This window comes from Falco cherrug, chromosome 14, assembly GCF_023634085.1.
Source record: "Falco cherrug isolate bFalChe1 chromosome 14, bFalChe1.pri, whole genome shotgun sequence".
Classification (NCBI taxonomy): domain Eukaryota; kingdom Metazoa; phylum Chordata; class Aves; order Falconiformes; family Falconidae; genus Falco; species Falco cherrug.
In genome coordinates, this window is record NC_073710.1 from 8,773,064 (window position 1) to 8,797,871 (window position 24,808).

Sequence of the window (24,808 nt, forward strand, 5' to 3'; positions counted from 1 at the left end):
TTTCCCTGGTGCTTGCTTCCTTCTGCCCTGCGTACACACCGCAGTGAAGAGGGACCTGGGAGAGCTAGATGCAGTCGTTTGACACACTGTCATGTCTGGCACAGGACAAACTGTTTTATCTCTTGATGCTGCAGTTCATCCTCTGTGGAAGAGGACTGGCTGTCATTCTGTGTTGTATTGTGAGGATACATTCATTAATGTTTCGGAAGCACTCAGAACTGTGGCAGTGGGGGCTGTGCAAGTATAAAGTGACTGTCTTTCAGTTCTCTGCTGACTGTGAGTTTTGTAGTAGACACGCTGTGATTCAGAAGTGAAAGCAAGTCAGTAACAAGTCCTTTAAGTAAGATTTGTGATTTAAGAATGCTGATAGTTGGACTGATTCTACTGCGCCTTCATGAAGATTTTTTTTTTAACTTGGTTTGCTTTCATAGCCTGCGAGAAAGATTTAATTTTAGACGTTTCAGTTGACAAAGACATGCTGGTGCTAGATACGTATTTCAGATCCTTGTCATTGTACTCTATTTTTAAATTCAAGTGCCAGCCAACCTAAAGAGCACTCCCTGTGTCTACGTTCTGCATCCGTGCTGCAAAGCTGAATTCTTCTAAGCCTTAGCACAAGGCCACCGACTTATTTTTATGTTTTTCCTATTTAGCGAAGAGAAATGCTCTAGCAAGTTCTTTTCATTATCACAGAACTAAAACTGGTCATAAAAACAATCCTCCTCCTTCCAGAGGTCTGCTCAGGCATTGGCAATTTTTAAGATGCTTGCCTATCAACAGCCACTCGAGAAAGAATTTTAAATGGTTCTGTGACGTCAAGGAGGCCCAAGAAAATACAGTCTGGTGCCAAATGACTTCCATCATTGAAAGCACGCAGTAAGAAATAGATAACACAGAAATAAATCTTTTATGCAGTAGCAATCTCATGATACGCTCTAGCAACTCCAATAAGTGAGGTGGTCTGCTGTAGGAATAGCTAAAGAAGATGAACGTTCAGACTCTCATTTTCTAATTTATGATTAATGAAAAGCCAACCTAGTCTGTCTGACATCCTGCTGTCTGGACAGAATGTCTGCGGGTAGCTTGGACCCTGCAGAGGGAAATGCCCTGACAAAATTACAGCCTACAAAAGTGAACAACCTAAGTATGATGGACAAAAAACTGAATCTCTTGAATGAAAAGATGGACAAACTGTTGCATTTCCAAGAAGATCTGACAGGCAAACTGCAGCGAGTTAACAAAGGCATTGATGATGTAGAAAAAGGCATTAATGAGCTAACAGTATCCCGAGCAGCTCCCGATGAGACGGATGCAATGCAAAAAGGCCTAAAGGTATCGGACAGTGCTCACCAGGCTGATATCCAGAGCATATGCTCGGAAGTATTGAAGTTGATGAAAGCTGCCCAGCTAGATGCCTCGAAGCATAAGGAGAGGCTGGCAAAGATAGAGAAAAGGGTTGATACACTGGATAAAGTTATTACATTTGTGGGAGAAGTACTGAAAAATTCTAAAGTAGTGGATTTTATTCTCAAAGGTGTTGTGCCCTGGAAGAAGGGGAGTCTGCTGGAAATCCTTGTGGAGGTTGGTTTTGTTTTGCTATTCTTCATATTTTTCTTGATGAAGTAGCAGGGCTTTGGGCGCTCCTGCTGATTTCTCGCGTAATGTATAATTCAGGTTTTCCTTTCAGTGTTGTTTTTACAAGTTACTGGTGTGACCTTTGAATGGCGGGGCTCTGAAGGCAGCAACCAAGGCTCACAACATGCCTTGCAGTCTTGTCTGAAGTTCCCAAAGCGTGCCAAGCAATCCTGGAACGAGTACGAGTAGTAGATTGCTACTGTGAAGGAAAACTCGGCTTCTACCAGTGCTCAAAGATCAGCACTGTCATTCAAATTAGCGGGTGAATTGAGGCACCAGTGAAAAGTACGAGTAACATACTGGGAGCATTTTTGTGTTGGAAGATGCTTCTATTTTCTTGATCGATCATGAATTCTGAACACTAAAACTAATTCTGAACTTATTCTGAGCTTGCTAAAACCTGTGCTGACTCATGGCCATGTTACTGAGCAGACTTAGGTACTTCGACATCTTCAGTTTCTTTAGCTACAGCTTTGTGAGGAAACCATGACTTTATCAACTCCATCGACGTTGTTCACTCTTTGAATCAAAGAGTTCTTGTGTTTTCAAGTTCCTAGACATAAATTCCAAAGCACCTCTTAATTATTGAGGACAGTGAGGGAGGAACAGGCGAGACTGGTACGTGTTTGATACGGTGTTCTGGAATTGATTAACCTTGTTTTTAAAAGTTGCGGGCATCTGGAATTAGTTTTAGCTAATGAGAGTTTTCAGTTTTCACTATGGCTTGTATCCTACAGCAGTGAAGAAGGGGAGGAAACCTGCAAGAGTTGGAATAATTTGTTCATTCCAAGAATCTCCGTGTATGTAGAGGTGTGATTACAGTAAAGAGAACTTAGCTCAAATGCAAATGTCCGTTTGTGTCTTAATCCAAATATTTTTCACCAAAACTGTAGAATGTTTTGGTGGGAGGTGCGCCTAAACTTTTACAAGAACAGAGCAATGCTAGGTGCTAGCATACCTTTTCAGGCTTTCTGAACGCTCTCCTGGTCTCCCTTTTTCTGTGCCAGAGGCTGACAAGTGAGCTAGACTGTTAGGAGACAGAAGAACGTATAAAGGATTTGCATTAACATTGGGAACAACTAGTCATACATTAGGTGTCAGTCCTACTTCTGGACAGATACAAAGCTTGTGCTTGCTTGCGGTTCCAGTTTCAGTTCTACAGATTCTTTGAGAAATGGAAGAGTTTGGCGCGTTCTGGTTAGAGCTGCATTGTTACAGCTTGCCGCAGAGCCCTCCGCAGGGTTCGCGTCTCGAACTGACCTGATGGCGCCTGGCATGCCAGCGGCCAGGTGAAGGGGGGTATAAAGATGATAAAATAGTGGTGTTTCCAGATGGTCAGGGTCTAAGTGAAAAGAGCAGTAAGGGGGGATGTAAATAAAGGGAGGTGACGTGAGGGATACTGGAGGGCTGTTGCACATGGACTTCTCGCATACTGTCAGGATTTGTTGTCAGCTAGCCGCTGTGTGCTGCCTCCTCGTCGGTGTTTGCAAAAGAGGGGGTAGGAGGAGGTCAGAACTTCATCCAGGTCTTATGGGTGGGCAGATGGAGACCGAGAGGTGGACTGGCCTGCTGTTGGTGACCTGATGGACTAGGGTGGGGTGGAGGTCTGTGTCCCAGGCTTAACCACTCCTCAACTGTAGAACAGCGCAAGCAAGGAGTATTTTGTATTATATGTCGAGCAAGCTGAGAGTTTTTTTGGCTACCTCCAGTTTTGCAACATGGCCATCATTGTTCTCCTTTTTTTGTTTCTGGTCATGACCAGTTTTGGAAATTGGAGCATAAGGTCAATGGTAAGACCTTAAGATACTTTGATCGCAGGCTGCTGAGTGCTATTTGAACTAGAATTAGTGAGGTAGCGTATGTACGTGACCTAGCTGGGGTAACGTGGAGCGTAGCACGGTTGAATTTAAAAACAAATTGGCTTGCGCTAAGCCATGTGCTAGCTTCGGTCTGGTTTTTGCAGCCTGTTTTATGATAGCAGTGTAGACATGGCCAAAGGGCTCCACAGCTGCACATAAAAAGAATTTGCTACCTGATTGTTTCTGTTTTCCAGCTTTTGCTGTTTTGTAACAGTGTGCTGCTTATCGCGGAGCTGGCTTAGTGCGAAGTTACTCAGTATGGGGGTGGGAGTGGGGAGGTCATGTTTTCATTTCTGGGTGAAGCTGTTTGTTGATGGTATGACAGCATTCCAGGGATGCCATGGGAATGCTTATGGAAGAAGTTTTGTGGGATTGGAGTCAAATTATTAAAAGACTATGAATTGAGCTTCATGGGATCCAAACCTATAACTTCTTACTTAAAAAAAAAAAAAAAAAAACAAACCAAAAAAAAAACCAGACAGAAAAACCCACCAGCATTAAACTGTCACTTATCCAAGGCTTTCTTTGCACCTAGGATTTTGCAAGAATAATGTTCCCCCTGGTCATTGTTGCAGGTTTGCTTAGAGCTGTAATAAAAATGGTAATGATTTTTTACTACTTCTACTCTACGGGTGTTTTGTTTTTTGGGAAGGGGGAGGTCGGGGAGGAGGGTGGGTGCTCTGTTGTGGAATTTATGTGGTTGGAGCATGAAATCCTTAACTGCTTTTACTAACAGATGAAGGTGCTGATTTGCAGCAATCTTGTAACCAGAGTTATCTGTAGAAATATTTAAAATGTTAATTATTTGCTTGTACAAATAAGGATAGGAGTCTGCTTATCACTAGATTTTAGCAATATATCAACCAAGAACTTTTACGCTTTTTCATGTAACGCTTTTTGCTAGATATTAGTTACTTGGTTTTAATTTGATTTCAAATGTACAGCTGTGAAGTGCTCAGTGGTGCTATTAAAAAATATCCCTCCTCTGTGCTTTCTTAACTGGATGAAGAAATTTGCTTAAAAATAAGTTTGCTTCTGAAAGGCAGTAGGCCTGTTTTTAACCACGCCAAAGGTGACAAATGTAATGTCAAGTATGTGCACAAGAGTAACTATAAAGCTAGAGGCTTTTTTTTTGGTAGCATCTCTATCATAGCTCACACCATGAATCTTTCGATGCCTTGAGACAAATATATTAACCATATCTTCAGAGACGTTGCTTATCTTTCAGTCACCAGCCAAAAAACAACAGAGATACAGTATAATTTCTTTTTCTAATCTCTTTTATGTTTCACATGTCATGGCTTTTAATCAGTATGAGTAAAGATGAAGGAGGCTGAATCTCTGACAGTCAAAATATTGGATAACGGTGAGGTAATGTATTATTCTGTGTCATCTTGTTTTAGAAGTATGCTTGTCCGCAAAAGTGGGCAGAGATTGGAAGAAGGGAGTAAACACAGCAGCAACTAGAAATCCAGAAGATCAGAGGTGTTCATTTCTATTTTACAGAGTCTGAACACCTACATAGTTGGAGGAACCTAGTGGGAAATAAACACTCTTGGACATAACTCTTACTTTTGTGCTCCCCTGTCACTTTTAGGCTAAAGATAAGTCCGAGGAGAGTGGTGCAAAACCGAAGCATGTGCTTAGTAACAGAGGGACCCAAACTGAAAGCAAGAAGGCTCTGGAAGGTATGTATCACTCCAGGCATGCTACAACCTTGGACTCTAGAATATGCAGCAGACAAACTGGAAATTAATAGCCTGCTATTTCCCGCTGTCTGAATTACTCAAATGTAATTGAGTAACTTTGTTCACCAGTACTGGGGAGATAGAGTTGTTCTCCCCTCCTCTGCAAGATGATCCTTCCCCCAGATCAAACCTCACAAAATGCTGGAAGGTGAAGAAACTAAAAGCAGCACCTTTGGCTGCACAGTTTCTTTGCTTTGGAATTAGTGAGCTGAACTGAGAGCGATACTTGTTCAGAGATACCAAGAAGGTGGTGGCCATATCACATAGCCAACCTAATAAATTCTTTTCCCTTAACACATCTGAACCAGCCCTCCCTCCCCCTCTCTGAAAAAGGGACATGTTGACATTGGGGGTATCTTTTTTTGATCAGCTGGTTTCATTGCTATGTCAGGGCTAGATTCCTATTTAGGAGGTATCTGTCAGGGCATTGCTCTGCTGCATCCGTTACAATGCCCATGGAGTTGCAGCAGGGGTGAGTGTGATGCTGAGCAGGCCCTGTCATGCTGTTGTCTTCACAAACTGTTGGCGAATCCTTTAAGTTAAGGGCGATCCCCTTTTTAGCTTCATCATTTAGGAAGTGACAAAAATAAAGCAGGCGGTCACAATTCTGACTCAAAAGCTACATGGAGTTGTGAACTAACCTTGATTGCCAGTGACCTGTGCGTGCCCAATCCCGAAAGAAGTTACCCTAGAAACTTCTACTGTTAGTATTCACAATCACTGTCATGAGAAGGTGCTGAAGAACCTTCTTGTCCTTTTGTGGAAAATGCAAGAGGTGCTGTTGCAAGCCCCGGTGTCACTTGGAGTCTTGTTCAGTGTCTCTCTACCCCTCTGATTAGAGCGTAGAGGGGTATTAAGTGGAGGATCTATCAGGTTCAGGAGGCCCTGGATGGGTCTGAAGTGCCTGAACTACCTGGTATATTTTCCCGCAGACTGCTTTCAGATTTTAGAGGCAGTGAGCTTGAGCCTTGCGGGATTTTTTTGTTTGCTTTATGGAACTCCAAATGCAGCCTGTAACACTGCTAGAAAGCCAGCAGAGCAGGTAAACCTCTGATGAAACCGTGAGCGTTAATAATGGCTGTCTCAAGCCTGCTGGTGTAAGGATTGTAAACCTCTCAGGGGGTTTCTTGTTGCCTTTTCAGATGTACGTAACTGTGTAGGTTATTTTGCATGGTGGGTTACTTAATTCCCTCTCTGTTTTAACATCAGTTTTGTCAGGGCTAATTTATTAATGGCTTATTTTATTCAGAGACAAGAAGTGGGAAAAAGCTGGATGAAAATGAGGGAGCATGTGAGAAGGTGAACACTTCTAGCACCGTAGCCCACAAAGCTGGCTCCAAAGCCCAAGTTAAAGAGAGGACGGTGCAGCAGCAAGTAGTGGAAGGTGCTGGCAAAACACACAGCTCTAAGAGCTGTCAACAGCAAAAGGATGTTGGTGTCAAAGCTTTGAATCAACACAACGGTCTTCCCTTGGTAAATAAAGATCACGTAGACAACCAAAATGTTCCTGCTAAAGCACACGATACGGACAGAGCCCCACGCCTAGATGAGTGCCACGAGCAGCTTGTTCATCAGAAACTCAGGAAGAATGAAAACAAACCTCCATCATCACGTGCGGCATCCCGGGAAGCTGTGCCCTCTGCATCCCATGCCGTATCTGACGCAGGGTGTGAAGTGACACATACCAGGTAATGGCCTTGTTGGTGGCTTTCTGTGTGATCTGAAACCATTTCATGTGTTAAAAGGGAAAAATAAAACGGAGAGCCAAGTCGCTAAAGGAGGCAGCTCCTGCTAAGGCACGATCCAGGGAAAAACCAGCCGTGCTAGGGTAGGAGCGGTGAGACCTTACAAATGGGTAGGGCAGAAAACTCACAGCAACAAAGGCTCTGTGAATTTCTGGGAAGCCAGGGTGTCAGAGGGCTGGATGTATGGGAGACTTCTTCTATGATTGGTGCTTCTGTGTATTAGAGATACAAAGCTGACCACCCTAGTGTAGCTCAGACAGTCGGACATTTATAAACCATTCACTCCTTTCTGATTCCTCTGTTTCTATAACTGGGGGTGTGTGAAAGGAATTTGAGATATTTACTAGTATATGACAGAACCAAGCAACTTGTTTCATTTGCTGTCCTTGGTGGTTTTTGTGGGTTTTTTTAATGCCATGGTCACCTGAAGACATGACCAGATTGTTCACTTATTAATATCTACTAGTCTCATCTTTTCCTCACATTACAAAAGACTTATATGCCTTTCATAATCCATTTCCTTTTGAATTATTTATTTAGGATTTGGTTTTTATTCCATTTATTTAAATAAAAAACCCACACAACAAACAAAACCCCCCAACCAAAAAAAAAACCCTACCAACCAAACCCCAACAGATGGAAATTCTGTGGCAGATTTTAACTGCCTTGCCTTCTCTGTATGGGCTGGTAGATAGAAAGTTGTTTGTGTATGTCTATGTGTTGTATGTATGGGTAATGGATATATATATAGATAGATAGATAGATATAGGTAGGTATGTTAATTTGGATGGAATTTCCCCATGGTTCATGTGTACAAATCAGTGCCTGAAGCCCAGACAAGAACGTGACACTACTTTTGTGTATATGTACTTTATAAACTTTGAATTTGTAGCGGTACTTGTGAATATAGGATGGAAACTTAAATCTTCCTGTGCTATGAGTGTCTGCTGGGATTACAGAATTTATTTATTTTTTTAAAAGGGAGAGAGAATGAAGAATAAATTACCAAAATGAATGAAAGTTGTCCTGATATCAGGACATAAGCTGCACAAGGGAAAGGGCTCACTGCAGACTGGCATCTGGGATATTTTTCTCCTAAGAGGCTGAGTGTAAGGATGTGGCAGGAGAAAGCAGAAGCTTCCACTACTGTGGCCTCTTCTCAGACATTCAGGAACAACTTTATGTACAGTTTATAGACATTGTCCAAACTGGTTTCTGTGGTACCGCTATGACGAGAGGGACCTCCCTGTGTTTCCCCGGTGGGTTTTGGGCTGCGGCTGGCGAGCTGCTTGCACTGCGCTGTGCTTCAGCGTCCCAGCTGCCTGCCCGAGCGCTGCCTTGGAGGCTGTGCCCGTCGTGCTGTGCCGTGAGGGTGGCTCGAGGTGTTTGCAAAGTCCTGGAGGAAGAGTTGCTGCTGCCCCTTGGAAGTAGGTGCTGGTTGATCTTGACGCCAGGTGGTGAACCTGGAGATGGGCAGCAGCTTCTGCAGCAGCTGGATGGTTTGGGCAGGGGGGTGCCTGAGCCCCAAAAGCCTTGGCTTGGGAGGAGGGAGGCTGGCAGATAACTGGAAGGCAGAGCCTGGAGTAAGCTCCACACGGGGTACCTGGTGTGCTTTTGTGTGTGAAGTCACACGAGGGTGGTAAAGGCCTCTCTAAAATGAATGCGACTTTTAATGAAGTCTGGAAGCCCACGCGGAAGTGGCAGAAGAACATTGTGTTCCCTGCCTGGAGACTTGCCCAAGAGTCCTACTGAGTTCAGGCTGGTCTCGATAGCAGTGGAGGTGTTTGCTCCGAGCTGTGTTGGGCTGCTCTGATAGCTCACCCCAGTGCAGCTTAGGTCCATAGCACGTGCAAGGGTGGTCAAGGTGCTGAAAATTAGAATCTGCAGACTCTTACGCAAAAGCAGAAACATTTTCTTTTGTAACATCTTTTGTAATAATGTTCCTCTGCTGAAGGAAGCAAGAACTTTTGTGATAATGAGGTCCGTTCTTTCCTAGACATCAGAAATATTCTTAATTTGCTGTTATGTAAAATTTACTTTACAACCTCACAAGTTTCAGTTCAGCCCCGCTGGAATCAGACTGCGTGCTTATGACAGTTGGAGTGGTAACAGTTGACTCAAAAATTACCACACAAATGTCTTTGATGGATTTTAGGAGCAGAGACAATTGGTTTTAACCTGTATGTATTCTTCTTAGGCAACACAAGAGGAAAAAAAATGATTAGACTTTTCCAGTAGCTAGAATGCCAAGGCAACTAGTATTGGTGGAGTGAAAGAGTTTATGAAAGTTAGATTTTTAACAGAAAGCCGTGGAAAGAATGCTGTCCCTTCAGAAGATGCACACACAGGCGTTTGAGCGTGCAAGTCAGCCAGGTGGAAGAGGACTGGGATGGACCTTTGGGTTTGTAGGTCCATATAAGCAGTCGCCCATTTCCATAATCAGCCTGTCACTTGTGAAGGCAATCGCTACCCTCTCTCTGCCCGGATGAGTGGTATTTTATTGACCAACCCTAACATGTGCAAAAAGTGGGTAAACTTTCACCTGTGGGATTAACGCTTTGCAGTGTGAGCATTTTTTTTTGTTGTGTTTTTTTTTTTTTTTTGGGGGGGGGGGGGGCAGGGTTGTGTCTGGCAGAAGGCAAGCATATACGCAGATGAGGACACAGAAGAAGCATCAGCGTGCTTTTTGGTGCTCTTCCCTTAGTGCTGTGAGCATTTCCTGAGAGGATTTGGTACGGTTTAGATTTCTCTGACTGTAGAAACCTGAGGTTTTGGAAGCTTATGGATTTTTCTTCCCCCACAAAGTTAGAAAAGCAAGGGTAGTCACCTGCATAAAATGTCAACTGTTTGCTCTGCAGGATATCTGTCAATATGCGTATGACTGAAATGAAAGAAAAGATTGAGGTGACGCAGGAAGGAAACTTAAATGATCTGAGAGGTAAAAGTCCCAAAGTAAAATCCTCATCTTCCACATCAGCAGAAGTGGAAGGAGCCAAACAGCTGCCTGACAAGTTAAAGCTTCAACAGAGTCCTAAAATCATCAGCACTGAGCCAAAGCAAGAAGTGAAAGGGGACAATAAGCAAAATGAACTTGCACCTCGAACAGGGAAGCAACAGACATTACTCAGCCAGCCCAAACCAGGTAAAAAGGCTGAAGAGAAATCCGAATTAAAACGCAAGCCCACAACTTCACAGAGTACCTCTGCAAAGGAGCCCACAAAAGAAGTGAAAATCCATCAAGAAACGGCAAAAGCAGAAGAATCCCCAACAGATACCAACTGTGAGAGGAGAGAACCTGAGTCTGCATCTTCAGGGGGAAGTGAAAATGCTGCTCGTCAGTGTACAGGAACAGCACCGGAGGAGGCTGAGTCATTGGAAGCCAGCAAAGAGCATCCCACACAGGATGAAATGATCATCGGTAAGTTGCTTGCAGTTACTCCTGGGAACTTACGTTGAGGATTTTGTGGTACTCGTGTGGGGGGGGTGTGTGTGTGTGTATATATATACACATACATACACACACAAATGGTGGAGGAGTGCTCAGTAGACCATCTGTGTCCTGCAGTTCAAGAGCATATTGCCATGGGTGTCTTTGACTATGTAAGTAACAAGTGAATTAAAGGTTCTACAAATTTTTAACAGTAATTTTCCTTTTGAAATGTGTTTTGGGGAGAAAAGTTCTGGAAAAAATTCAGTTTTCCTTACCATAAGGAATAAATGCTTAATCTAAGAGTATGCCAACCGGGTATGCTTTAGTAGCTAGGGACTGGAGACCCAGAGAGCAGCAAAGAGTGCAGGAAAAAAAAAAAAAAAAAAGAGTATCTTGCTCTGGTCTTCGTTGTGTTATGGGTCATAGATCTTTTCCCAGTTACTGTGTGAACACTTCATTGCGTTGTTTCAGGGAGTACTCTCTCCTGGCAGCACAAATGTTTGTGTGTTCTAGAAAGTACATACATGGGTAGATTTCCTGACCTGGATCTAGCTTTCTCAGCAGTGGGCTGGAGATGAGTTCAATCAAGTGTTAAATTGCAGCCCGAGGTGTCTGGAGATTAATTGTAAAATTGCTTTGAACTGGGGATGCCGAAAGTGGGTTTATGGAAGCTTTACCCTAGAAAAACATGGACATTAAGTGTATCGTTGTTAACTGATTTAGCTTCCCATAAACTGATTAAACTTCAGAGTTGTCATGCTAATGTTTGCAGCTTTAACTTGGACATTGTCTGCAAAAATCTCACTGCTAGGAGAAGCTTCCTGATTTTACCAATAACTGTCATCGTTTGTCAGTGCTGTGTGTTTGTGCTGGTCTTTCCAGCTGCCATATGATGACTGAAAGATGACTGAGTGTAGTTTTTTCCAAGTTTCCAGATGTGTTTTTCAGGTGACCTCTTCTGTTAATGCATAAACTAAGATGCTGATTCTCTAAAGGTGTCCAGTGGCTTTACTGTAGTAAAAAAACAGGGTTGAGATACAGGAGGTGGGATCTTGTTCTCAGTTCAGGGCCCTTATTCCTCATCAATAAAATGGCATTAGCAGTATAAGTCTTGAAGTAACAGAGATTTTGGCTATTTTCAGCACCTCCCTCCTTTGGCTAGCTGCAAATGCAATGGTTTTTTTGCTTGCATGCTACTCTGAAAATAGTGAAGGAATCACATGCTTAATGTTATCCAGGTGACTTCAGTGCTGCTCTGAATTCCAGTAGCAGAAAAAAATGACGGTGTGGTAGAGGAACATGAAGCAAAGAGGAAAAGATGGCAGAAAGGGTGGTGCACTTTAAAGTTCTGGTTTAAGCGTTTGCATTAGCAGCTTAGCAGCAGCGGCCAGAGGCTGGCTTGTCCAGGTGGTTCTGTTGGCCACGGCTGTTTCTCCTGCAGAGCCCCGCAGCCACAGAAGCACCAAGGGCTGCATCGGTGACACCTCTCTGAGCAACTGAGTTCATCCGTTCAGGAACAGCGATGCTGAAGGCGCGAGGAGCAAGAGAGGCTGCTTTTGTGGAGCTGTGGGTGCTGGGAGCGTGGAGGGCAGTTGAGATTTCTCATTACACTTAGCAAACACAACAAGGTCACGCGTGTGTCCTGCGTATTAGGGAGGTGACGCTGAGTGATGTGTGCAGAAACATCTCAGTGACCAGCTTGTCTCCTCTTTAGATGACAGCCCTTCCCCTCCTGCGCCTTTCGAACATCGCATTGTGAGTGTCAAGCAAACAGAGGTGACAACGTGCTACTCGGTGTGTCATCACGAAGTACTGGGGGGGTAAGTGTCCCTGTCCCTCATGCTGTACTGTTGTTGGTAGCCAAGGCATAAAGAAATACACTGGAGAGCTAGAGCAGTCTTCTTCAGGCAGCCCCAGGGCACGCGTGGCTGAGGCCCATACAAGCTCACTGCTGCCGGACGTTCATCCTTGAGACCTTTTGTGCTACCAAAATTGCTGGGTTCCTTGTATCAACTTTCTGTTGATTTTTTTTTGGGGGGGGGGGGAGGCCTGTCCCTTCGGTGACTGTGATCTTGGCTGACTGTTTTTCGTGTGTGTTAGGATAATCCTGGCTGCAGCTGGTGTCATGAGACACCTGCACCCTTCAGGCAGGCAGGTCTGGAGCATCTGAAGTCAGCAAAGCCCATTAGGTCAGGCTGCTTCCAAAATCTTTTTTCCATGCTGAACTGCATGTTAAAGGAAACTAAGGGAGAAGTTTTAATTATTTTGACCTTATGTTTAGTTTTCACTCATAGGAAGACTGCAGCTGCTTCAGCCTTTGTATTCTTGTATGCTTACTTATCTGACAAGAAGGCTTGATTTACAGGTTGATCCAAGTACAAATATAGCTTAATAAGTATAAGCAATGTGATGCAATAGCAGAGAAGATGGTGTTTCAAAATCATCCCAAGGGGCATTAATGTATCTGGGCAACATGGGAGAGAATTTAGGACGCGCAAGAAATGCGGTCTGCGGAGTGGCTACAGTTACTGGTCTTACGGTCATTTAAAAAGTTATGAGATAAGGACAGAAATATTCTTGTTAATATACCCACTAACGCATCACTGAAGGACAGCGAGCGGGTACAGTTACAGAACCGAAAAAGAATATCATCAGGTCATCGTGCCGCAGTGAAATGTAGTGATGCGAGGGGGGGCATAATATTTTAATGTAAGCATCGAACAACTGGCTGGAAAGATAAAACTAATCCTTCGTAAGCTGAGAGAAAGAGGAGATTCATGCTGCCGGCCACCTGATTCTGTTCACTTTGTACTGTGCTATTTTTAATCAACGATAAGAATAGTTGTATGAAAAGTTCCTGCGGTGAGCTGTGTTAAGCCGCTTTCCCCTCTTCTCCTTGGTATCCACAGGGGGCGTTTTGGGCAAGTTCATAAGTGCACGGAAATATCGACTGGTCTCAACCTGGCAGCCAAAATCATAAAAGTGAAAGGAGCCAAAGAGAGGGTAACTACGTCGCTGTGAACCCAAGCGAGCACACGCTAAACCTGGCCTTATTGCAGGCACCTCGACGCCCCTTCCCCGGGTTGGCCCCTAAGGGGCCCCTTAGTGTTGGGTAGTACCAGACACTGTAAATCTGTTGTAGTAAGTAGCAGCTTGGCCCTTACGTAATTGTTTGTCATCTCCCATCTTTGTGATTAAACCTCCCGTTCACACGAGACCCGTGGTGTAGCTGTTACTGAGTTTTACAAATACTTGTATTTGAATATAGTGGGATTTAAGGAGCATATTTTGCTCGTTTTCTCTGATTTATTTTTATTTTTCAGGAGGAAGTAAAAAATGAAATTAACATAATGAACCAATTAAATCATGTGAATCTGATCCAGCTTTATGATGCTTTTGAAGCCAGAAATAACATCACTTTGATCATGGAATAGTAAGTTTAAAGGATTTCAGGAACTGTCAGATGTTTGGGTTTTCTCAGGTCGCTAAAGGGAATGGCGAATGATAATTCTGGGGCGTGAAGAAGGCTTGAGTGGTTTCCCAGCCTGAGAGAGAATTGATTTCATTTTTAGAAGGAAAAACAAAATATGTTTTAAAGGTAACTTCTTCAGGTTAAAACCTATATATTTGGTGAGATTACAGTTGAAACAAATGACAAGAAAGGCAGCCGTCTTCGAGAGTATGGACCAATTTGCAAGGTTGCTAATGAATGGAACTTCACTATGGTTCTCTTATAATTTAAGTTTAACTCAGAGGCCCCAAGATTGTCCCTAGCTGCTGAATTACATAAAAGTGTTGTGGGTAAATAAAATCTCATATTAGGGGGAGAGTGAAGGTGAGAGACCCAGACAAGAGGACGAGTGAGGTCTTTTAAGTAGAATTAGAAAAGACCAGGAGAAAGTAGGAAGGTAATTAATTATATGCATGGTCTGCCACCTCTGAATAACTTTAGGATTAATAAAAATGTCTCCCCTTTTGAAGCTAAATAAGAATTTTAATCTGTATCAAATACGGAATTCACAAAAGGGAGTTTTCATGACGTATACCTGCTGCCTTTTCTGCGTAGTGGCGTACTGCTTTACAAAGCTTCTGCTACAGGAGTGATTGTTAATGACATGAAGGAAAAAAGGATCCAAAATAAAATAGCAAATACATAATAAGACAATTAAAATGTGTATATTGAAAGTAATACCTAAAGTTTTTACCTTGGAACACCTTGTTAGAGACTATATGCCTGAGGTAATTTTCTCTTAATTTTTGTGCAGAAGTAAGTTCATTTGTTAGCTCATGTAAAATAGCTGTCACTTTGAGAAATTTCATTTAGTAAATTTTATAGGTTGAAGACTTATTTTCTCTAGACTAGTAGGAGGAGTGAATAATAGATCCTTTGGTACTCTCTGTGGGTTCTTCAGGTCCCCATCGGATCACCAGTGGGCTGGGTTGGACGTTATTCCCCCCCCAAAAACGTTAGGAACAACTTTTCCATTTTTGAATTTATGTTGATACCTAATTTCATGCTCAGAAATAAATCTCCTGAAATCATTGAGACTACTGATACACTTTATATTGGATGTGTTGTTAGGACCCTTACCAAACTAGAGAGCCTAAGTTCCCAACTTGGAAGTAAATTGAGTGTATGAGGGATTGTAGGTGTTGTAACACTTTTCTATGTCAAAATTTTAGTCTTGATGGTGGTGAATTATTTGACCGGATCACAGATGAAAACTACAATCTAACGGAGTTGGATGCAATCCTGTTTACCAAACAGATTTGTGAAGGAGTCCACTTCTTGCACCAGCATTATATTCTCCATTTAGATCTGAAGGTCAGTAGTTTGTACTCTCTGCTTTTTAGTGATGCTGTGGTTTGGACCACCAGAGTCTTTAATTACAAAAGTAATTTCTTATTTCATGGACTTACATCGTAAAGGAATAGACTTAGTTAATTCAATAGCCACAATGAAAGGAGCTCTGAAGATTCATTACTTTTTTTTCAATGCCTGTTTGGTAGCTTGCTTAGAATAGTGAAGTGAACAGGAATCTGTGCTTTTGTGCCTCTTAAATCAGGAGGTTTTTATTCTGTGTGGAATTAAGCAATGCCCTTTTGTTATCAATGAAAAAACCACACCCAAAAACGTTTTTGGGTAGAAAATGCCTGCAGTCTCCCCTCTGCTTCCCCCTACCCACCTGTAACTGTATTCAAATACTTATTTAACCATCTTCCTATTGTTTGTACTTTTTACTGCCTGGAACTGGACTGCAGTAAAATGACAGTGTTTTCTTAATAGTCCCTTCGTAACTGGTCTTCTGGAACAGAAATAGCAACTGATTTTTTTTTTTTTTTTATTGCTTGTTGATACAGAACCTTACATAAATTATTAGACTGGGTTGGCCAGCAGACAGTTCTGCAGTTGTAAGTTTGGACACCGTCAGCCTGCCCATCCCCACCTTGCAAAATGCTCTTACTGGGAAACACAAATTTTGCCTTTGTGGGCAAACCAAAAGGTGCATTTGGCACATTTCTTGTGACTTTGTATAGTTACTTTTATACTTCGTGTAAGCCTCAACCATCAGACTGACTTTACTGTTTATACAGGGAAGCCCTTCTGTTTCAAAATCTGTCACCTGTGGTCAAATAGAGGAATATTGTTATACAGGAACAGAAGTTAAACTTCTTTATGGGAGATTCAAAACCAAACCTTCACTAATTTAGTATGCTAGTCAAATCCTTCTCTCCCATGATAGGAACAGAAGGAAAAGTATTATACTGAAAGTTGTCATTAAAATCTCTGAGATTTTTTTTATACCTTTGCTGTCTTAAAATACCCTCTTCTCTTTTTGTAGCCTGAAAACATACTATGTGTAAATCACACAGGAAACCAGATTAAAATAATTGACTTTGGATTAGCAAGGAGGTAAGAGTTCAGTTATGAGTTTATGTAAAAAAAACCCCAAAATCCACAGACTTCTGGTATGTTTTGGTAGTTCTCGGGGTAATTTTGCTATGTGAATGAGCTAAGCAGTATGCTGCTGTAGGCATGAGTTTTCTGCTGTGTGCATTAATTATCTAATTACTACTCAAATAAAACTTCTCTTGGATAAAGCTGTACTGCTGTTCCAATTACCTCTAAATGATTCCCCGCGTTGAGCTTTACTCTGGGGACTCCATGAAGGCTCTTGGAGTCTTCTTGACTGCTGAGTTTTATTGTGCAGGTCCTAGCTGTGGAAATTATCTGCTAAACTCTTACACAGATAAGTTGATTGAATGGGGGGGCAGGGGGGAAGCATGTTTGCAACAGGAAACCCTCAGAGAAGAGAAATGGGGACTTTTCTCCATTCTTTTTACTTTGTGCACTGTGAGAGCATGAATCAGTTCCCCTAGAATAAAAAGGAATGACTCATGTTAGTATACCAGTATGAACAATAACATTTCTGTTGCTTTTCTAAACCCTTTGAGGCTTTTCTAAAGCCAAAACCTGGCATGTTCATGCGTAAATGTACCTACCTGTACTTACCTGTGTGTAAGTATCTGTCCAAGGACTTATTTCTTTTAGAAGTATTTTATGAAAACAGAAATGGATATATCAAAGTTTGGGTGGATTTTTTTTTTTTTTTAATAGGGAGGGTAAAGATACAAACTTCAACTAAGCAGTTTTGATGACAAGATCTACCAGGAAACAGGGACGTAAAAGCAATGCTTTAATGGTTTGTTCTGTCTGTACACAAATGTGACTCCAGCTGCCATCAGTGACAGTTACTGCTGGTTCAGTCTTGTAACCTTTCCCTTTTCGGAGACAGAACAGAATCATTTTCTCCCTGCGTGGGATCACTGTATAACTTGTTACCAAGCCCAAACAATCCTTTCCAGAGTCCCACCTTAGCAGTTACACTGTGCTGGGATCTGTTACACAGCCCTTTACCCTGAGCTGCAGCCGGGTGCATCCCGCTAAGCAAATGCTCTCCAAACCTGTTTTAATGGAAGCTGCTTTATGTGTTTTTATGTTGGACAGCATCTGCTGGAAAGCATCCTGTGCAGCCTGGCAGAGAATAAAGCTGCTGTCACCCCGGGGGGGTGGCCTTTGCAGGTTTCATTGCCCTTGGTCTTCCTTCTGGTTTTCTCAGGTGAAGGGACAGCTGATGGTATATTCACCTGAAGTCACAGCAAAATTCACCAATTTATTCTTTAAAGACTTTAATGCTGTCCTGATTGCCTGGGGAGTCTGCTATGCTGGCTCTGCTGTGTTCACACAGCAAAAAGCCTGGATTTTTCGGCTTGCGCGGTGTTCCCCAGCCCGCTGCTGGCACTGATGGCTCTCTCTTTCTGGTGAAGGTACAAACCTCGTGAGAAACTGAAGGTTAATTTTGGAACTCCGGAGTTCTTGGCTCCTGAAGTGGTGAACTATGACTTTGTTTCCTTCCCAACGGACATGTGGAGTGTAGGCGTCATCACGTATATGTTGTGAGTAGCCCTGTGAGGGGTGGCGGTGGTGGCACCAAAGGGTCGGCAAGAGCACGCGGGTGCAGGGGCTCCACAGAGCAGGAGTGCTGAGCCCGGCTGGTGTGGTGCCTCCCAATTCCTTCTGTTAAACCCCCCACCCTTTAATGTGAAGGCACCTCTCTGTGCGTACAGCATCTCTAAATAACAAATAATCCTTTCAATAAATATATAAACGTTCTTCTGTACTACCTTATTCAGCAAGGTAAAATGGGTCAGGTCGCCTTTTACTCGGAAAAGTTGCCCACAGCGCATCAGAATTTTCATTGCGATTGCATTCCTGAGGACTTGAATTAATTTTCAAATCTGCAATCTCATCATTTTAGTAGCTTGGAGTTGGTGTGCATCTGCATGGAGGCATTAACGTTGGGTGTTAGGCCACGGGTCTAAAAAATGTCATGTCACAAACAGGGCTAAAGCTTTTCTCTGCTACCTGGCTGGTGGCCATGGACGGCTTCCCTGTCCTAGGGCTCTGCCTTCTGATGAGCTGACTTCATTCCAGAACCTTTCACAAATGCTTTCTGGTTTAAATCTGGATACATTCCTGGTTTAAATTTGTTAGCCAAAACCCAACTGAATGAAGTAATAAATAACTGGAGCAATAAATCTGGGCTTGGAGACTAATTGAAATAAGTATGCTGTTGTCCCCAATTCTATTTAATTCAAGCCAAATATGGATGTGGGCCTTGATTTAGGAAAGCTCTCGAGTTCCCCTAGCTTTCCTAGCTGGGAAAGTACTGAAGTGCGTACCTAGATCCCCACTGAATTAATTTCCTTGGGGATCTAGTAGCAGTGCTCCCCAGCTTAGCCGAGTGAACTGCTAGAGAGTCACGCTAGTGTTGCGGCGCTTTATTGCTCCGAACTGTCGGTTTGTCTTGGCAGGCACTGAGAAATGGAGCCCGCCATAGCCCAGAGTCTTTCCTCCCCATAAGCTAACAAGAATTATAAAGCAGGGAATTTGTAGAAGGAAAAAAAAAAAAAAGGATATATAAATGGCTATAATAACTGCTCATCTTCCTCACATTTTTTCTTTTTGTTTTTTTGAAGGCTGAGTGGCCTGTCCCCATTCCTGGGAGAAACAGATGCAGAGACAATGAATTATGTTGTCAATTGCAGCTGGGATTTTGACGCAGAAGCATTTGAACAGCTATCGGAAGAAGCTAAAGACTTTATTTCCAGACTACTCGTGAAGGAGAAAAGGTACCTCTTTGTCTAATGGTGAGGACAGTAGCACCTAATGACATTATTTTGCTCCCAGCCAACTGTTGGGATTGCCACCAACAGTGAGAACTTACTATGTGACACTTTTGTGTACTGTATCTGCCCTTGCTGGGCAGTTCCTCAGCTATTCAAAAGCCTCTCATCTGAAAGGAAAATGTCTGTATACCTGGACTGAAGAAAGTCGCTTTTCACAGTAGCGTCAATATAGGCAGAACAGAGGAGATCTGAAAGGATTTGTTGTGTAGGAATCTGTCTTTAGGACTCCTTTTCTGACCAAAAGCTATTCCTGTTGTTACTTTGGATTCTTACAAGCCCTACCGCAAATTGCAAACATGCCTCTTGAATGCTATGGAGGATAGATGGAAGCTGCAGCTGTGAAAATAGGCATTGTTCTCTTTTAAAAGTGGTCTGCGTGCATTTGGTAGATATTAAGAAGCATTTGGGACTGAACTCTGCATGTGGCTTCTCAGTCTTGGCTCCACTGAAATAAAAAAATGATTGCACATATGAAACAACAGGGGAGAATGAAGATGATACCGATGTCAGACCATGGCTATGGGGTTGGATAAGGGAGCAGAGAAATGTTTCTCTTGCTGAGTAGTGATACAAAACTAATCAAAACAGGAAATGATGCATAAAACAGATTGTGTGCTTGAGGGGAATTCAGAGGAGTGTGTAGAATATTAACAACTTCCAGATCATTACCTAAATCAGACAAAGCAGTTCTAGTACTAATTACATTTTGAACAGCAAGTCATATGAAAAGCTAAGAATAAACTGAACTTGAGCATATTGCCAGCAGGAGACAGCGGAGGTTTTTTTTTTCTCAGACGCTGACGATGATTTGCTGTAAACGTGCTTTGGAGTCTTCCATTTCTCTGTGCAATGGGAATAGGGATGCCGGGGGAACACCATCCAAAGTCTGGTTAGAAGCTGTGAATGAAATGACTATGCAAGAAAGAAGGGTTGTCAGTAAGTTGGCCCAGTGTTCACCAGGTGTCTGGAGAGCCTCTGCTCTGCGACAGGCTGGGCACCTGTGCCCTCCTGGGACAGTAGGTCTGGCCTTGTGCAAGACCTGTACTTGCCTCCCCTGGCTACTGACATGAGGTGCGAGCAGGCAGGAGTTGTCTTTTCCTCATCTTCTCAGTGACAGCTCAGACCAAAGCTCAGGAGTTAGGCATAGGCTTTTGTTTTGAAAACAGGCAAGTTAAACTTTTTTTCTCAACACCTCTCCCAGGATTTCCTCTATTACCATTTATTTCTCAAGGCATTTTGGATAGGCCTTCGCATTTGGGCCTGATGATGAATGTCAGGATATAATGTGTGCTTAGCTTGAACCAAGTTTACAGTGACTAGACAACTGTGCTTTTTAAATGTGGGGCACAGAATAAGCCTGCACTATCAGGACAGACAGGTAACACCACAAGTACTATTTTTCTGTATGCACTGATTCTCTTAGGGAAGTTCTGCATTCACATAACAAAATGATGCATCAACTGGCAAACCTGTACAGCTACTTTGAAGGAAAAAAAACCCCACTCACATCCAAACCCAAATGTTAAAAAGGCAAAATACTGTGTTTAACCACAGCTCACAGCTTTTCACACCACTTACCCTTGACATTGGTGAGTGCAGGATGTCATTAGGGTTCTGTGCACTGGGATGAACAGCACCTCAGGAGGCATCTCCACTCACTCACGTTGGTTCATTTCAGGCAGTTTCTTTATCACCAATATTCAGGAGCACAGGGCAGTGAGAAAATGGCAGTTTGGGTAGCTGGGCTTACATGACGGTTTTCCTCTCCTGCAGCTGCCGGATGAGTGCGACACAGTGTCTGAAGCACGAGTGGTTGAATGATCTACCTGCCAAAGCCAAGAAGTCCAAGCTGCGCCTGAAGTCCCAGTTGTTGCTGCAGAGTTACATGGCTCACAGAAAATGGAAGGTAAAGAGACAAAGTCTGGCAAATCTACTTCCAGAGGGAAAAGCAGCTCAACACAGGCAGAGCCATTCCTTCCTTTTTTTGTATGTTGGCTTACTTGTGCCCACAGGCTTCCTTCTTGTAAACACGAGTTTAGAAAGTCTATTTGCAGTTGTAAATTAAGGTTTTGGTCCGCGCCCCCCCCCCCCGCAGAATGATATTGCTTTTGTTTTTAGCAAGTTGGTTTCAATTTTTGTTCCTTCTGATAGGTGTTTATTTTTACACTTTTTTATTTTCTTACAAGTTGAGACTTCAGATGCTACTCAGCATATATGAAATGTTCTTTGTCTTCATATTAGATGTTTTCCATTCACAACAGCTGCATTGTTCTGCTGTAGGGTTATAATGTAAGGCAGCTTTGTGCCTCCCACTGCAGAGAGTAGGGGTGGGAGAGACAAAAAGTTAGGCTTAAACCCATCCAGAGAACTCTTCAGGACCTTTCTGATAACCCCATGCTCCCTCAGAACTAAATATTTATAAGAAGCAGCGCTAGGTAAGAATTTATGTTTAAGTTTCTACTGGATTGTAGATAATTGATCCTGAAAGGTGAACACAGTAGTCTTGTTACAAAGAAGCCTGTGGGAATGTGAAGAAAACTCGTGAGGACCGTTTCCTTTCGTCACTGGAGAGTTATAATTCCCTGCCACGGAGTTAGACCAGAGGCTTACACTTTTTTCACTTCTGCACTCCAGCTGTTTGGTCATATACTTCTGCACACTTGCATTTTAAAAAGTAGGTGATGTAAAGATTGATACAATTCATAATGATGCTTCAGAAGTTCACAGGACCAGCAGTCTGTTCTGCAGTAACCAGTGACTCTCCAGTACAAACCCGTTCTGGACTGCAGTCCACACAAGGTGTAGGTCACTAGAGGTAGATGGATTTCCCAAGAAGAAAAATCTGTGCCAGCCACAGCAAAGGTCCTTTAGCTCAGTTGCACTCATGCTTGGACTGTTCTCTTTTGTTCACAGAAACATTTTTATGTGGTGGCTGCTGCTAACAGGCTGAAGAGATTTCAGAGTATGTCGGTCAAGCTTGCATAAGCTCGTATGAAGCATCTACTGCTCTTAGAAATGGACGTGAAGACATGGAAGAAGGGACTCAGTATCTTCAATAATTTGAATCCTCTGGTTTATAATATAAAGTTTTGGGTCTGTCCTCTTCAAACATTATGTGTGTTAGTGCTAAGGTTCCAGAAGTGCCTCAGGAACAGGCACTGAAATAATTACTAAAAGCAGAAGCTACCTTGTTTGTTTTTACAGATTTTCAGTTGTTGTACATAGTAATGGAAAAAAAAAAAAAGAAAAAAAAAAAGGCTGTTACTGGGGCTGACTTCTTGCTGAACGCTTTGATTCTGCGGAGTGTTGTTGGTGTGTTTACATCAGAACACACCTTGTCAGTTTTCTGGTTTCTCACAGCAAGCATGGGATCCCTAAAGACTTTCTTCATCACTGATGTATGTCATCAGTTTTAGAGCACTGCCACAACAGTGGCACAATTTTTCCCTCGCATGTTTGTTACTTAGAACAAAAGATATCGGATATCCTGCTCGTCTGTGATTTTTTGGGGAAAAAAAAAAAAAAAAAAGACTACTTTTTTCCCCCAAACATGATGATGATTCAGTGCAACTACTCAGAGTTGAATGGTTTGGTTTGTTACTTTTTTTAACTCTAGCCTGCCCTTTAAAATATAGTCACTGCATAGCTAGGGAATATGAGGAATCCTGGTTTGAAGCAACTTGAGTCAGTCGGTCCATTGATGCTTTTTCTTATGGTGAGTTGAATTGAGCTGAATGGATTGAGCTTTTGGAAGGAGATAGGTGAAACTGCCACAAATAAATCACCTAATGACCATTCTGTCTATGCAAAAAGATCTTCTTTGGTCCAGAAAAGAAGAAATTTCCAGACATCATTTTGTATGTATTTAAAACTTGTGAGTGCTTCTTACTGGCTGTAAGTGCAGCCCATAGTTTTCTAAGTTTTAGTTTGAGGATTTTTTTCTTCTCTCTGACAGTTGTAATGAAGTCTGAGAAGCTGATACGGTGTGATATGCAAAATAGGTTTTAATGCTGTTCAGTGGCAGGGAAAGTGTTGCCAGACTCAGCCTTTAGTCCAGTTAGGAGGCTGAAGCCCTTCTTTCCCCTGACTTTGCTCTTGAACGTTAAATGTTTTCCTCACACTACTAACTAACTTTTGGATTTAAAATTTTTTCCTGATGTATAAAGAGTTGGAGTCACTTCCAATCTCTCCACTGAAAGTATAACATTAATTATTAAACCTGTGGTTTCCTTTATTCCTGTTCTAGATTTTGCAAAACTCTTTCTGTGAGCTGGATGGGCTCTTAAGAAAAACAGAAACTAATACTACTAAAACTAGCTTTCCACCACTGTAAAGTACCCTTTAACTTCATGGACTTTCATGTCCCTTGAATTAGCAAAAGTGTTGGCTGCTAATAAAGAGGTTTGTAAGACTGGATTACCGTAGTCTAGTTATCTTTTCTACTCTACTGCTTCTCACTTGTGAGTAGTCCTGAATTCTGGACCTCTGCAGCATTTCCAGAATTGAGACAGAGAAGAGTTATTAGAGAGAAGTATTATTAAAGTGAAATAATCGTGACAGTGTATCACCTTCTGTGAAGGCCCACTTTTGTTCATGTTTTCCTTCCACAGTGGCTCTGCATGCTAAATGTGATTATATTAATTGGTCTGTATATTTCTGAATTGATACTAATAAATTCCATTGAAGTGCAACAAGTTTATTCCTCAGTTTTGGTTTAATCCCCCCTGTCAAACAAACCCGAAAACATCTCTGAGTGGGTCTTGCAACGGAATGCTAATGTGCTAGGCTGGATTCTCTCCCATCCTGAGGACCCTCTGCTACATTGATTAGATCAGACTTCGAACAGCGCTTTGTGACAGCTCTTACTCAAATGTTACAAAGCTCTTACTTAGAACTTTCCAGTTTTTTACCTGCACATCAGGCATCTCTTTGGAGTCCATTCCCCAATAGTTACCGTTACATTCAGAACCCTCATCTGGAATGAAATTAGCCCTTGCTAATTAAAGTTAAGTTGGCTTCAAATGATTTCCTTTTTTTATGCATTGGGAGGAGGAGAAGTGAAAGAAAAATGGCCAGTAAGTTTTAATTACCAATTACTGTGTGCTTCTTCCTCTATTTTTGTAAGAGGGTAACACGTATGCTTTCTGCTGTCTTGTATGTACTTCCCCTCATTTTCTACAAAGAGAAGGCACATCTGGCCAGCAGGATTACTGTTTTGCTTCTAACATAAAGAAAAACCTTTAGATTCAGCAGCCATCACATGGTTCTGCAGTAGAGTGGAACCCACCTCTGCAGCCTTATGGGATGTTTCACCATGTCCTGTGCATTTTGCTTTGGGGTCTACAAAAAGCTAAAGTGACCTGAATCCCTGAAGCAGTAAGTATGATGAAGAACTGGCCCCATACATCGATAACTAAAGCAGTTAATGACACCAGCTATTGTAATTCTGGTGCCATCAGTATCACCCAGGTAAGCAAGGAGCATGCACAGCAGCGAGGCATTCGGCAAGCTATTAACGTTCTGTTGAGAAGCTCAGGTAGGAGCAGTGTTTCAAATCTGAATGCTCAAACATGATATAATTTCTCCTGTTTCATATGGATACTTGGGGGGGTTCTGGATTGTTCTGAAATGAGGGTTTAT

General features: G+C 42.5%; 1 protein-coding gene across 3 annotated transcripts in view; it reads left to right on the forward strand.

The window, feature by feature from the left end:
• The window catches only part of MYLK3 (myosin light chain kinase 3), a 36,422-nt gene extending 14,029 nt beyond the window's left edge, over positions 1-22,393 (forward strand). Inside the window, exons 1-14 of one of the 3 annotated variants that reach the window (XM_027813172.2) lie at positions 764-1,581; positions 4,030-4,095; positions 5,092-5,182; positions 6,492-6,930; positions 9,846-10,405; positions 12,132-12,237; positions 13,327-13,420; positions 13,741-13,850; positions 15,101-15,242; positions 16,261-16,331; positions 17,747-17,875; positions 18,959-19,111; positions 20,942-21,074; positions 22,082-22,393. In XM_027813172.2, coding sequence (XP_027668973.2) covers positions 1,069-1,581; positions 4,030-4,095; positions 5,092-5,182; positions 6,492-6,930; positions 9,846-10,405; positions 12,132-12,237; positions 13,327-13,420; positions 13,741-13,850; positions 15,101-15,242; positions 16,261-16,331; positions 17,747-17,875; positions 18,959-19,111; positions 20,942-21,074; positions 22,082-22,153 — 2,679 coding nt within the window. In that variant the 5' untranslated portion in view covers positions 764-1,068 and the 3' untranslated portion in view covers positions 22,154-22,393. Of the gene's footprint in view, positions 1-763; positions 1,582-4,029; positions 4,096-5,091; positions 5,183-6,491; positions 6,931-9,845; positions 10,406-12,131; positions 12,238-13,326; positions 13,421-13,740; positions 13,851-15,100; positions 15,243-16,260; positions 16,332-17,746; positions 17,876-18,958; positions 19,112-20,941; positions 21,075-22,081 lie in introns of those variants that run through there. The other 2 variants (XM_027813171.2, XM_014284576.3) reach the window with 2 other exon arrangements.
• The last annotated feature ends 2,415 nt before the right edge of the window (positions 22,394-24,808 follow it).